Source organism: Apiospora kogelbergensis (genome assembly GCF_038363985.1).
Source record: "Apiospora kogelbergensis strain CBS 113332 chromosome Unknown utg000010l_segment0_segment0, whole genome shotgun sequence".
Lineage (NCBI taxonomy): Eukaryota > Fungi > Ascomycota > Sordariomycetes > Amphisphaeriales > Apiosporaceae > Apiospora > Apiospora kogelbergensis.
In genome coordinates, this window is record NW_027117427.1 from 529603 (window position 1) to 543151 (window position 13549).

A 13549-nucleotide genomic window follows, 5' to 3' on the forward strand; every position below is an offset into this window, starting at 1 on the left:
TTTCGAGCTGGAAGTTGTAATAAAATAATTTCTTGTATAGGCCACTACTCTCAAAGCCCGTTTATGCCAATGCTAGGGGTCTGAAGCGAAAGGAAGCGAATCTAACCTGCTTCTCATCCGCTAAAGAAAGGTTTCGGGAATTCATCCTCATGACAAAGCCGTGACAGATGATCAAATATCAGAGTACAGCATGGGCCTGAAGCCAATGCCATTTGTACACCCCGGTATTTATCATCTGTACCGGTACATGGCACGGCATAACAGCCCTAAGCCAGACTCTTAAACTGGTTTGGAAAGGCCTGCATGCAAGCCATGCAATCCAACCTGGACCGGGATTGTGCCCTCAGCCTTTGGTGATGGCTGATGCGCCGCTGCTTAGATGAGGAAGAGGATTGGCATCGATCTTACCTTTTTCAGCGGTCCGGTTATACCAATCTCGAAGTATAAGAATAGCACGACTCCTTGAGATAGGGTACACGATTTTCTCTCTAATCCGTCCCACGATACACTTTACTCCCCTCTTCAGCGTCTTACAACGAACACACAGCTCTCAAAGCTTCACTTGCTTAGACTACACTTGTGATAGCATGGCTGCTTTCAACCAGACACGCCCCCAGCAATTCTACATGAGTTCACTGCCAAAGGCCTCTATCTTGGACTTCTTCTTCCCGGGATTCACTGGCATCTCTGTCACTATCGAGCAGTTGCTGGCTGGTAGGCGAAGTAGTCATGCTAGCTTGCTGTGCTTTTTCTTGGCTGCTTTATATTTTGGCAAACGGGCAGCCTTCACCATATGGGGATGGGTGGAAGAACATTTAAGTATGTACCCCCTCTATACCTACCCGACCTATCAGCGAGTCTTGCTAACGACGCTAGCTTCTACTGTACAAATCTCTAACTCAAGCGAGGTTAGAGACATGGTGGTACCTTGGCTTGCTTCACAGCAGTTCGCGTGCACCGCTCGATCATCACTCGTGAAGATCCGACGAGGTTTGGAAACCGAAGAGGCAAAGAAGAAGTCTCTGAGTTATTCTCCTTACAGAGGAACCTTTCCATTCTTCTATCAAGGTTATATGCTCTGGCTAAGCTCAATGGAAAAGGATGTAGGATTTCATTCTCAAGAGGTAATCACAATCTCCTGCCTCAGCAGGTCGCCCGCTATTGTGAAAAGGCTTTTGGAGGATTGTCGAGAAGCGTACCTCAAAGCCAACGAGGGCAAGACATCGATTTTCGAGGACAATGACGGCCATTGGAGACGCAAAGAAGCGAAACGCATCAGAAAAATCTCAACAATCATCATGGACGAGGAGACAAAGGCAAGTTTGATGAAAGATGCCGAAAACTTTGTGCAATCCCAAAGGTGGTATTCCAGCCGCGGCATCCCGTACCGAAGAGGATACCTTCTGTACGGGCGTCCTGGGGGTGGGAAGTCCAGTTTGAGCTTAGCCCTGGCCGGACGCTTTGGCCTCGAGATCTACATTCTCAACCTCTCAAACGTCAGTGCTAGCAATCTGCGCTCCTTGATTGCCGACCTACCTCCTCGCTGCGTTCTACTCTTAGAAGACGTCGATGCTGTGAACATGACGCTGTCCCGACAAGCCGACTCAGACACACAAAAGTGGGAGGATGGCAACTCTACAAACAGCCCTAGAGCCAAGGCCAAGGCTGGGTTGTCTCTTTCAGACCTGCTCAATGCTCTTGACGGGGTTTCGGCACAGGAGGGTCGAATATTGGTCATGACTTCAAACCACCCCGAACACCTCGATGAAGCACTCATCCGGCCTGGTCGCGTTGACCTGAAGATCGAACTGCCCCTTGCGGACAGCACCGTAGCAAAGGAACTTTTCTGCATGGTGTTCAAGCAAACCGAAAACGACATTTGCGATCCAGAAAGGCCCGTGCTAGATGGCGAGACTGTTGAAGGGCTTGCAAAGCAGTTCTCTTCCAGGGTGCCGGCAAACACAGTCTCCCCGGCAGCAATACAATCATTTTTGGTGCAGCATAAAGACAACCCTCGCTTCGCTATCAAGGAGGTGGATAAATGGGTAACCGCTGCTACGAAGGGAAAAAACAAAGACCTCCCCTACTTTCCCGGGCCCATGCACGACCACTAAAACAGATGATAGAGCTACTCCAGCGTCCGAGCAATGGGACGAGGGGCAGAGCCTATCAGGCTCGCTAACGCCTTCTTCGTCCATGGCTTCAACACCATCCGTGGCGAGAAACGGGCTTGCACCTGCACCTTTCAAGGCTTGCAATATGGCAGACGCCTACGAAACGTCCCACGATTATCCGACCAAGACGTTGTGGGAAGATCACGCGCCTATGGCACAAATCTCCTCTTCCCCTGGCGAAGTTTCACCTGGTGTCCTGCAGGGACGTGTGATTGCACTTGATCGATTGGAATCGTTGATTCATGAAGTTCTTTCAGGACTTTCTCTTGAACTCGAACCAAAGTCTCTTTATTCTTACTTTGATGGTCCAAGCAAGGATCCAAGCACATTTTCCTGGGTCGAGATGCAGCTGATGACTGCCATCCGAAAGCTCGCAGAGGATGGTCACCCTGTCCAAATGCAAGGCTCACTGAGTGCGAATCCGCAAAACTGGATCTTTCCCATCTGTGTAAAGTGCAAAAAGGGGCAGAGTCAACACGAGTTGGCTACTTCTGCCTCTTCCACAGGGTCTTTTACACCATCTACGCACCATCCAGACGAGCTTGCGGCGAACGATAGTAACGCCATATACGCTGCCCTGCGTTGTTATTCCATTTCGGCAAGGAGGTCTGATCAAAACCTGCTCACAGTCAATCAGGTGACATCACTGGTCCAGAATATTCTTGAACAGAATTCTGGTGTACTTGCTCAACGGCCGGTATTCGACTGCTTGGGCGATCCGGATCTGGACACATCATCTTGGTTCGTCAAGAGGCTTACGAAGTCACTCGAGGAGCTTGCAACTGCAAAGGGGGTGCCAAACACGCCGCCGCCATCTGAGTCAGGAGAAGAGTGCACACCGGCTGGTGATGAGGCAGCGAAAAAAGAAGGATTATTGTCGTAAGGCCTGGAGATAGGCGAGCACGCATCGACATTCCAAACACGATCAGCGAGATGGAGACGCAGAACAACGATGTAATGAATGTTTTTCTATTTAATTAGTTGGCCGGCTAGGTCGCTCAATTGTCTGTTATACGCTCCTTAGTACACATTTATCAAATATGGACACTGGATTTCTTACCCTTGCTGTAAAATCGGCTACAACTGCTGGCGCGTTGCTTTGGAGACTTGGTATCGTGTCGTGGCGTTTAACCGTCTATTCTACCCTGCAAGGTGCTTCGTCCCTATCTCCGTGAACCCGCTCCTCCATCTGCTGGCGCAAGTCGATGTCCTCCCTACGTTGCCAGCGCGATACGAAGGATCGCCTTTTTCGTGCCTACTGAATTACGTCGTTATGTCGGGTAAGAAGTTGATCATGGCATTTATTGCTGTTTCGAGCACTGACTGCAATTGAACTGAGAAGCGGGGAAAAGAACCTTTATTTTATCTTTGTTCAATTATTTGTTATTCCATTACTGAGAGGGGAGTTGGATGAAAAGGCGGCGGGCGTCCAACGCGACAATGGAGGACCGTGCAGAGATGGAGATCGTGGTGGACGCGCCAAACTCTATCGCGACGTCGGTCAAAAGAGCGAAGCGGGCGAAGCCCAGCGCCAAAGCACGAGAGGCGCTACTGTCGAATGAAGGCGACAATGGAGCAGAGACAAGTTCGAGCAACAATGGAGTCATCGGACCGGAGATGCTGCAGCGCATCTACGAGCTCGTGGCCAGCTCCCAGAACGAGATCCACGATTCCCGCACCGAGATCCGAGACCTGAAAGAGATCATCAACAACCAGCAGGCAATCATCCAGCGGCTCACCGCCGAGCTTCAAAATGTCACCCAGCAATTGGAAGAACTCAAGAACGGCGCGGCCCTCGCCGGCAGCGCCCAGACGAGCCCTCAGGCCTCCTACGCGCAGGTCGCACGCACGCCTCCGACGAGCCAGCCGAGCAACGTACGCACGCTTACCTCGATGAACACGACGCCTTCCACGTTTACCGACACCTTGTACTGTACCATCGACACATCCCGGATGGAGGACGAGAAACGAGCCAGTGTGACCGCCGGAACGGTTCGAGCCGCCATCGAGAAGGAGATGCGAGCGACGGGAGAACAGAAGGACTGGCGATGCCGCGCCGTAACCATGGACCCTAGGAAGCCCCAGCGTATCAAGATAGTCTGCCGAGATGAGACCGAGCACCGACTAGTCAAACAAGCCGCCGAGAAGACGAGCGTGTCTGGAGCTCGCGTCCTGCGAGACGAATTGTACCCGATTAAGGTAGACAGCGTCAGGCGCACAGCGGTCCTGGACGAGAACGACAATATACGAGACGGAGCTGCCGAGGCATTTGGACAAGAGAACGAGACGACAGTCGCTAAGGTGGCATGGCTGAGCCGAAAAGACAGCGGGAAGGCATACGGCTCCATGGTCGTTTACCTGACGAAGGCGGCCGAGGCGCAGAAGTTCCTCGAGGAGGGCTTCTTCTACGCCGGAGGCGAGTCGGGCTACACGAGGGTATTCGAGCGACGAGAGCGGCCGGAGCAGTGCTACAACTGCCAGCAGGTGGGACACAAGGCATTCCAGTGCAAGAACACCCAGACCTGCGGACGATGCGCGAAGCAGGGGCATAGCCACCAGGGCTGCGAGGCAACCGTTCCGAAATGCGTCCCGTGCGGAGGACCACACGAGTCGTTTAGCCGACACTGTCCGAAGCTGTACCCATCGAACCATGACTAAACCGTTCCGTATTATTCAAAACAACGTGAGGAAGCAAGGACCCGTACACGACAGTCTCCTCAACGATGAAGAAGTACAGCATGCGACAGTGATCTCGATTCAAGAGCCGCACGCGAGGATGGTTCAAGGGAAGCTTCTGACGACACCGATGGGACACCATAGGTGGGTCAAGATGGTTCCATCAGTTCGGAGAGAAGGGAGGTGGCCGATCCGGAGCATGCTCTGGGTCAGCAAGGAGGTGGAAGCGGAACAGGTCCCGATCGAGTCCCCAGACATCACCGCGGCAGTCGTGCGGCTGCCGGAACATGCGGTCCTGGTGGCGTCCGTATACGTCCCTGTGGAGGACCCCCGGCGCTCCAAGAAGCGTGCAGAAAGCTGCGCACCGCTATCGAAGTAGTGAGAAGGAGGACCGGAACAGCAGTAGAGGTGGTTATCACAGGGGACTTCAACCGGCACGACCAGCTCTGGGGAGGAGAGGATGTGCGACTGGAAAAGCAAGGAGAGGCGGATCCGATTATTCATTTCATGGCCGAATTCGGCCTCAGCAGTCTGCTCCCGCGGGGCACGAAAACGTGGAGTGGCGGAGCCTATAGTACGACCATCGACCTCGTCCTAACATCGGAAGCGATGAAAGATTCTCTAGTCAAGTGCAGGGTGCTCGACACGGAACATGGGTCGGACCACCGGACCATGGAGACGGTCTTCGAGTTGGCTACACCAGCGTCTACGGGCCAAGAGCGGCTCCTCTTTAAGAACGCCCCGTGGAAAGACATCAACGCCAGGATCGCAGCAGCGTTGGCCACGACCCCTACGGGCGGAACTGTCCAGCAGCAGACGGACCGGCTGATGGGAGTCGTACTAGAAGCGGTGCACGCACTGACTCCCAAAGCCAAGCCATCGCCGTATGCGAAACGATGGTCGACCACGGACCTAACACAACTTCGGCGCATCTACACATACTGGAGAAACCGAACCCGGACCGAGAGAAGGGCAGGCTGCACCAGGCATGACCTAGAAGCAACGGCGAGGGGCGCCGCAAAACAGTACCACGATGCGATCCGACAGCAAAAGAAGAAGCACTGGAACGAGTTTCTCGCCGACAACGATAATATCTGGAAGGCGGCAAAGTACCTCAAGGCGGGCGACGACACGGCATTCGGGAAGGTCCCCCAGCTCGTTCGAGCAGACGGGACGACCACCTCTAACCATACAGAGCAGGCGGAAGAACTCCTCACCCAGTTCTTTCCACCGCTCCCGGACGAGATTGCCGACGAAGGGGACCGCCCGCAGAGGGCGCCTATCGAGATGCGCGCCATCACGATGGAAGAGATCGAGCGGCAGCTGTTCGCGGCTAAGTCTTGGAAGGCACCCGGGGAGGACGGCCTGCCGGTGGCGGTCTGGAAGGGAGTGTGGCCGGTGGTCAGGCAACGGGTTCTCACGCTGTTCCATACCTCGCTCGAGGAAGGAGAGCTACCAACCCAATGGCGCCACGCGAAGATTATTCCTCTCAGAAAGCCCGGCAAAGAGGACTATACGATAGCGAAAGCCTGGAGGCCGATCTCGCTACTGTCCACACTGGGAAAGGTGATGGAGTCGGTGATTGCGGAAAGGATTTCCCATCTAGTCGAGACGTTCGGGCTCCTCCCAACCAACCACTTCGGCGCCCGGAAACGACGGTCAGCGGAACAGGCGCTCATGCTCCTACAAGAACAAGTCTACGCTGCTTGGCGAGGTCGTAGGGTCCTCAGCCTTGTAAGCTTCGATGTTAAAGGGGCATATAACGGGGTATTCGACGTTAGGCTTCTCCAAAGGATGAGGGCTCGAGGAATACCAAATCAGCTGCTCCGTTGGATTAAGGCTTTCTGCTCAGGTCGGACGGCGACGATTCTGGTGAACGGGCACACGTCCGAAAGCCGGAGCTTACCACAGGCGGGCCTACCCCAAGGGTCTCCCCTGTCGCCGATCCTGTTCCTCTTCTTCAATGCGGATCTGGTACAGCGGCGGATCGACTGCTACGGGGGCGCCATCGCCTTTGTCGACGACTTCACAGCTTGGGTCACAGGCCCTACGGCGCAGAGCAACCGCGAAGGGATAGAAGCCATTATTACCGACGCCCTCGCATGGGAAAGGAGAAGTGGTGCGACGTTTGAAGCGGACAAGACAGCTATCATTCACTTTGCCCGCAAGCCTTACAAAGCCGACCCGACACCCTTCACCATCAAAGGACAGGAGGTGCGGCCCAAGGAGCACGTCAAGATCCTCGGGGTCATTATGGACACGAAGCTTAAGTACAAGGAACACATCGCACGAGCCGCGGCCAAAGGACTAGAGGCCGTCCTGGAACTGCGACGGCTCAAGGGGCTCTCCCCTGCCACGGCGCGACAACTCTTCACGGCTACGGTGGCACCGGTGGTAGACTACGCATCGAACGTCTGGATGCACGAGTGCAGGTACAGAGCAGCGGCGCCAGTCAACCGAATCCAGAAAATAGGGGCGCAGGCAATCGTGGGAACCTTTATGACGGTGGCTACAACCGTAGCGGAAGCAGAGGCCCACATTGCCGCAGCCCAAGACCGGTTTTGGCGGAGAGCGATCAGAATGTGGACGGACATTCACACCCTCCCAACGACCAACCCCCTTCGCAACAGCACGACGCGGATACGGAAGTTCCGGAGATACCACCGATCGCCATTCTACCAAGTAGCGGACCTGCTCAAAGACATACCGATAGAAGAGCTAGAAACCATCGAACCATTCGCACTAGCCCCGTGGGAGAGCCGGACAAGGACGATCGCGGACGAGTCGGGCGCAGAATCTGAGGTCGAGCGCACCGACTGGGCCGTGCGCATTGCGGTCAGCAGCTCGGCCAGGAACGGCTTAGTTGGGTACGCAGGCGCTGTCGAAGTGAGGTTATCGACGAGAGCCAGCCCGATGCTCGAGACCCGTGCCGTCACTCTGGGCTCGAGAGAGGAGCAGAACCCATATACTGGAGAGTTGGCTGCTATGGCAGATATGCTACACTCGTTGCCGAAGCTTCGCTACCGGAGTATCCTGCTATTTACGAGGAATAGGGCAGCAGCACTCACGCTAAAGAAACCACGCCAACAGTCCGGACAGCAACATATCTGCCGGGCCTATCAAGCTATCGCGGACCTGAAAAGGGAAGGAAATAACATAACGATCGCCTGGTTCCCGACGAGTAAGGAAAACAGACTCATGGACCGCGCGAAGAAGGAAGCGAAGACCACGACACGGCTAGGCGCCGAGCCAGGGACCAAGATGCCGGGTGCGAAGTCAACAACACTGAACCTGGCATGGGCCAAACGGGGTGCTTTAACCAAGCTGCCGGAAGGTGTCGGGAAACACTCCAAGCGCGTCGACACAGCTCTCCCAGGAAAACATACGAGGCAGCTGTACGACCGACTTTCGTGGAAGGAAGCCAGCGTTCTGGCCCAGCTCCGGACAGGGAAAGCGAGGTTGAACGAATACCTATATCAGATCAAAGCGGCACCGACCGACCAGTGCGACTGCGGACAAGCGAGAGAGACGGTAGAGCACTTCCTCTTCCGATGCAACAGATGGACAGCATACCGAGCAGAGATGCTACAATGCACGGACACCCACAGGAGCAACCTGTCCTTTTACTTGGGCGGCAAGTCACCATCGGACGGTAGGTTCTGGTCTCCCGACATGGATGCCGTCCGAGCAACGATACGATTTGCCATGGCGACCGGCCGACTAGATGCATACCAATCGACCCAAAGGGGAATATCCTAGGGCTATGCACTAACATATATTACTAATACTAACCACCCCGTGCCGTATACAGCAGGCGCCGCTTCAGCTGCCGAAGATAGGATGCTGGACACTTGGAGAAGGGCCTTCAAGCTGACCTGCCAGGAAACACTACTAACACAGGGGATCCCAAACAGGAACGCGCTGACGGTAATGGAGTGACCAACTGAAAATGGAGCATGCAAGGGCTTTAGGTGACAAGTAAGCGATTCAAGAATGTACCGTACATTAGCGCTAGTTGCCCTTTCGGCTTCGCCGCCCGGGCGTTAATAAACTGTGTGTGTGTGTGTGCAATTGAACTGGAATCCCACCCCACGTAGCACAGCCACCCTCTCCAGTGGCTGACACCAGCCACCCCCTTAACCCGCTTCTTCCACCGTCCAATATTCATGCTCTTTTGGCACGTGAGCCGAATAGCTTCCATGCAATGGTCACAATCACAACAATCCTTCAATCTAGGTAGTGAACTTTCATTTTCGATACTCTACCAATAATTCTACGGCTTGGAAAGTACCCAGTGTCCCCCACACGCTGCAGGGGTTTGCGTACCTCTACTTCGGTAACCTAGTCTGTGCAGGTCGTTCGTTTGCCTTGCCTGCAAATCGTTTTCTGCCCTACACTGAAACTTCTTTCGCGTCAACTTCTCGTATTAGAGCCGTGTACAGTTCGCGAACCAATTTCGGAAGAAGCACACTGCATGCCTCTCTGCGAAACCTACAAACGGTGCCTGATTCAGTGTGAGACATATGCGCAGCAGCAGCAGTAGCCCTACGCGCCGTCATCAATTGGCATGGCTAAATACATGGCCCACCCGACCCATTCCCCAACTGCGCCCCGCGCCGTCCGCCCAGAACACTACAGTCAATGGCATCTCACCGGCTTCACCTTTTACCATGGGGACCCCATGCTGACCAACACCGATGTCCACGACTTCCTCCAGAAGACGGCCTTCATGCCCTGGCGCAAGTCGCGCGGTGAGGTCGACAGCTACCTACGTTTCGAGACGACCCTACGCATGCTCTTCGAGGTCGTTGTCTTCTTCGACGAGTTCTGGGGCCAGCGCGGCTTCTGGCCCAAGATCCGCACCCTCCTCAAGCTCGACTCCACCGTCAGCGCCGACGCCCTCGAGGACACCGTCAAACTGTACTGCGAAGCCCGCCGGAACTGCCTGAAGAAGTCCCTTGGAAAGGAAAATCCAGATCCTCCAGAAGCTCCACCTGCCCGACGAGCTGATCCGCTGGGTTATTCACTTTCTCTACGGGCGCGAAATCAAACTGCTGTTCAACAGGCAACTTTCCGAATCCTACGCGGTCTCGGGGCTGCCACAGGGCTCCACTGTCTCCCCGATCCTCTTCCTGCTGTATGTCCGCTCCATCATCGCACAGAATGGCACGCTACAGCTGTCGTACATGGACGACTTCGCCCTCGCAGCAAGCTCGACGTCGGTACAGAAGAACTGCCGGGTGCTTCATGACGCCCTGAGACAACTCTTCGATAAGGCCGACAAAGCGGGCGCGACCTTCGAAGTGGAAAAGACAGAGCTGGTCCACTTCCACCGCGGCAGAAAACCTCTGGACACGATAACGATCCAGGGCGCCGAGTTCATGCCCAAACCAGTGGTCCGCTGGCTCGGAATCTGGTTCGATTCTGGGCTGTCGTTTCGAACCCACGTAGAAAAGCGACTGACCCTAGCCAACGGAGCTCTCCAAGGCATCCAGCGCATCGCCCGCCAACGAAAAGGCCTCACACTGAACGCCCTGCGCCAGCTATACGTGGCCTGTGTGAGCTCGGTAGCCGACTACGGATCCCTGCTCTGGTTCGGCGGAGAGGCTGTCAATCCCTGTGGAAACAGTACCAAAAGCTCCAGAACCAAGCACTGGCCATGATTACGGGAGCTTTCCCCAGATCACCGACCAAGGCACTGGAGGTGGAGGCCGCACTACTCCCGCCGGAATGCAGGCATGCGAAGCTCGCATACCAATATGCATTTCGCTTCACCAAGCTACCCCACAACCACCCCGTCAAGCAAGCCTTTACCAACGGACCACGAAACCAATCCGCTCTGGGGAACAACTACAACTACGGTCTTTCCCAACCCCCAACGTCCTACCCCACACAACTCCAATCCCTCGTTCTCTTACTAAGGAAACTTTCCAAATCACCAAACATAGAAAGGGTAGACCAATCTTGGTTTCCGCCATGGTACAGCCCACCCCTGCGCCCGGTTATACACCTATACCGCGGTGAAGCTCAAGGACGCCGGTAAGAGCTTCATTGTCGTGGAGCTCAAAGACCAGCTTGGCGGCCACGCCGAGACCTATGTGGACCCTAATACCGGAGTCCCGATCGACATTGGGGTCATTGTCTTTGAGAACACAACTACTGTGAAAAACTACTTCGTGCGTCTTGGTGTGTCCCTAGTCGATATTGAGGGGTTTGGGGGCAATGGGACTGTCCCCGTGGATTTCTCGACTGGGCAGGTCGATGCAACCTACCCTCCCCCAGACCAGGAAGCCATCGCGGCTGCCCTTGTGGGTTATGCCGCCCAGCGGGCCAAGTACCCGGCCTTGGACACAAAATTTAACTTGACCTACCCCGTGGAGCCGGACCTGCTCTTGTCCTTTGGTGAGTTCCTCACAAAGTACCACCTGGAAGCCCTGGCACCCGTCGCGTTCCTCGTCAGCCAGGGTATCACGCCCTACCTGAACGTCAGTACGCTGTACGTGTTCAAGAACTTCAACCCGCTACAACTCGCCGTGCCGCTCCTGACAACCGAGCAACACGCCACCCACGAGCTCTACGCCCAGGCCCTTGCCGAACTCGGCCCCGAGCACGTGCTCCTCCGGACCAACGTCAAGGAGGTCGACCGGGGCAATGGCGCCGACGACCCAGTACGGATCGCGGTCCAGACCCCCGAGGGCCCCAAGCTCATCGAGGCCAAAAGGTCGTCTTCGCGGCCCCGCCCGTTCTGAACAACTTCCAAGGCTGGGACCTGTGTGCCGTCGAGAAGTCGCTCTTCGGCCAGTGGCACGCGAGCGGCTACTACACGGGCATCCTCGAGAACGCGGGGATCCCGGCCGGCATGACGCAACTGCAGAACTCCGGTCCCGGCAAACCCTTCCGGCTTCCCGAGCTTCCCGGCCCCTACGTCTTCACCCAAGTCCCCGCGGCCAACGTGACGCAGGTCTACTACGCCGACCCAGACGTGGTGTCCGCCGAGGCCGCGCAGGCCGACATCCTCGCCAACCTCGAACGGTTCAAGGCCGCCAACGGGATCCACACAGAGTCGAAACCGACGTGGCGCGTGTTCTCGCCCCACGCACCTTTCAACCTCATGGTATCTAACGAGGCCATCGAGGACCACTTCTATGAAAAGGTCTTCGGGTTGCAGGGTGAGCGCAACACGTACTTCAACGGCGCGGCGTGGAGTACGCAGGTGTCTAACTCTATATGGGAGTTCTCGGACGAGTACCTCCTGCCGATCCTCCTGGCTTCGCTGTGAGAGCAAGGATACAGCTGCCATTAGGACCGGAAATCGAGAGCAATATTAGCCCACTTATGTCACTAGATTTTAATTTCAACAAATGCCTTCAATACGCCTTCAACGGCGAACCGCGTTTTATCTCTCATTGCTATACTTTCATGCTGAGTGTCCTCGCTTGGCTTTGAGCCACAAATCTTAGAATCCAAGTAAGTGGAAATATTTGGACAGGACAGATAAGTAGCCGAAAATATCGCAGAGTGCACTTCCCTTGGTGATAGAGTCTCGGTTCGACTATTTGTCGAGGCTTCGGAACAACTCCGTCCTAGCCCTCCCCCAAGCATACACTAGGGAAGAGGACTTTGCAGAGGTTCCCCCTAAGTATAAATTGCCGAGGAGCAAGCACAACGTCGAAGACATATGGGAGATGTGGCACCACGGCAAATATAGCCTGCCGCATATTACCTTGTTAAACGAGCGCTGGGGGCACCACTGGCGACCTGCCTCTGAAAAGGAGTTCTATGGGGTGAGGCTAGCTATTATAGAAGAGATCCAGCGCCGGGCCTCTTTGCAAGGTCTGGCGGAGAGAAGTGGCAAGGGAGATGGATCGAAAGGAAGGCGGCCGGGAAGGGCTAAATAAGCTGGGGAACCATGTGATGGGCTTCACTGGCTTGTTGGGATTAACAAGTCCATGGCCGAAATACTGTCTATATTGAGGTGAGGAAGGAAAGTTCTTTCAGACGAACTGAATGAGAAAATCTCTGCTAAAGATGCATTGTTCCGGCCAAGTGGTGTGGGTCCTTGACTCACGCAGGCCGGAACCCCTCAACGGGTTCAACCCGTAACACCATGCATTGTTATTAGCCTCGTCCTCTTCCAGGTTATCGGAGAAGCCACCGACCGCGATATCGCTGCCTTGGGTGTAGCGTGAGCGCAACTCATGTTTGGGCAGTATTGTTGGAGACTTCAAGCGTGGACAATGCTTCATAGGGATCTTTGACTGCATTGGGCTGTCTCGGATCTATGAAGCCTTCTTTGGCACCGAGCTTCTCCTAGTTGATCTAGGTTTGTTCAGCTCATGACAACTTGATGCCAATTCGTCAAGACACTGGTACGTTTCATGCCAACGCGCTTTTAGGGTTTGACAAGTGCCAGCTATGGTAGCTGTCATCTCTAGACAAACTCGGAGTTTGTTATATGAAGTTGAAATTGTAGTCTGGCTGAGAAAGAGGAAAGACAAATTGGGGAAAGAGTAAAAAGCTAGGCCGGCAAAATTAGTGTGCCATAGGCGGCAAAACCCCCACCGACCCGCCTGAAGCTGCGGATGCGCTACCCCAAATGTCAGCCCCACGTGTTCGTATAGTGTGCTATGATCTCAAGTGCGAAATCGCCTTTTGAACCTTGGAAAATTCTTGTTTCGTCTTCTCAATAGTCGCTGTGC

The 13549-nt window shown here is 54.9% G+C and overlaps 2 protein-coding genes across 2 annotated transcripts; both read left to right on the forward strand.

Moving 5' to 3' along the window:
• Positions 1-587: 587 nt before the first annotated feature.
• On the forward strand, positions 588-3057 carry PG998_014293 (P-loop containing nucleoside triphosphate hydrolase protein; the record flags this gene model as incomplete). Its single annotated transcript, XM_066881109.1, has 3 exons — positions 588-819; positions 877-1936; positions 2127-3057. 3 exons carry the CDS (start codon positions 588-590, stop codon positions 3055-3057), a joined length of 2223 nt encoding a protein of 740 aa, XP_066723961.1.
• A 6372-nt stretch (positions 3058-9429) lies between these two features.
• Positions 9430-12129, forward strand: PG998_014294 (uncharacterized protein; the record flags this gene model as incomplete). Its single annotated transcript, XM_066881110.1, has 3 exons — positions 9430-9735; positions 10925-11518; positions 11572-12129. The coding sequence occupies 3 exons, from the start codon at positions 9430-9432 to the stop codon at positions 12127-12129; spliced, it is 1458 nt and encodes a 485-aa protein (XP_066723962.1).
• Between the last annotated feature and the right edge of the window lie 1420 nt (positions 12130-13549).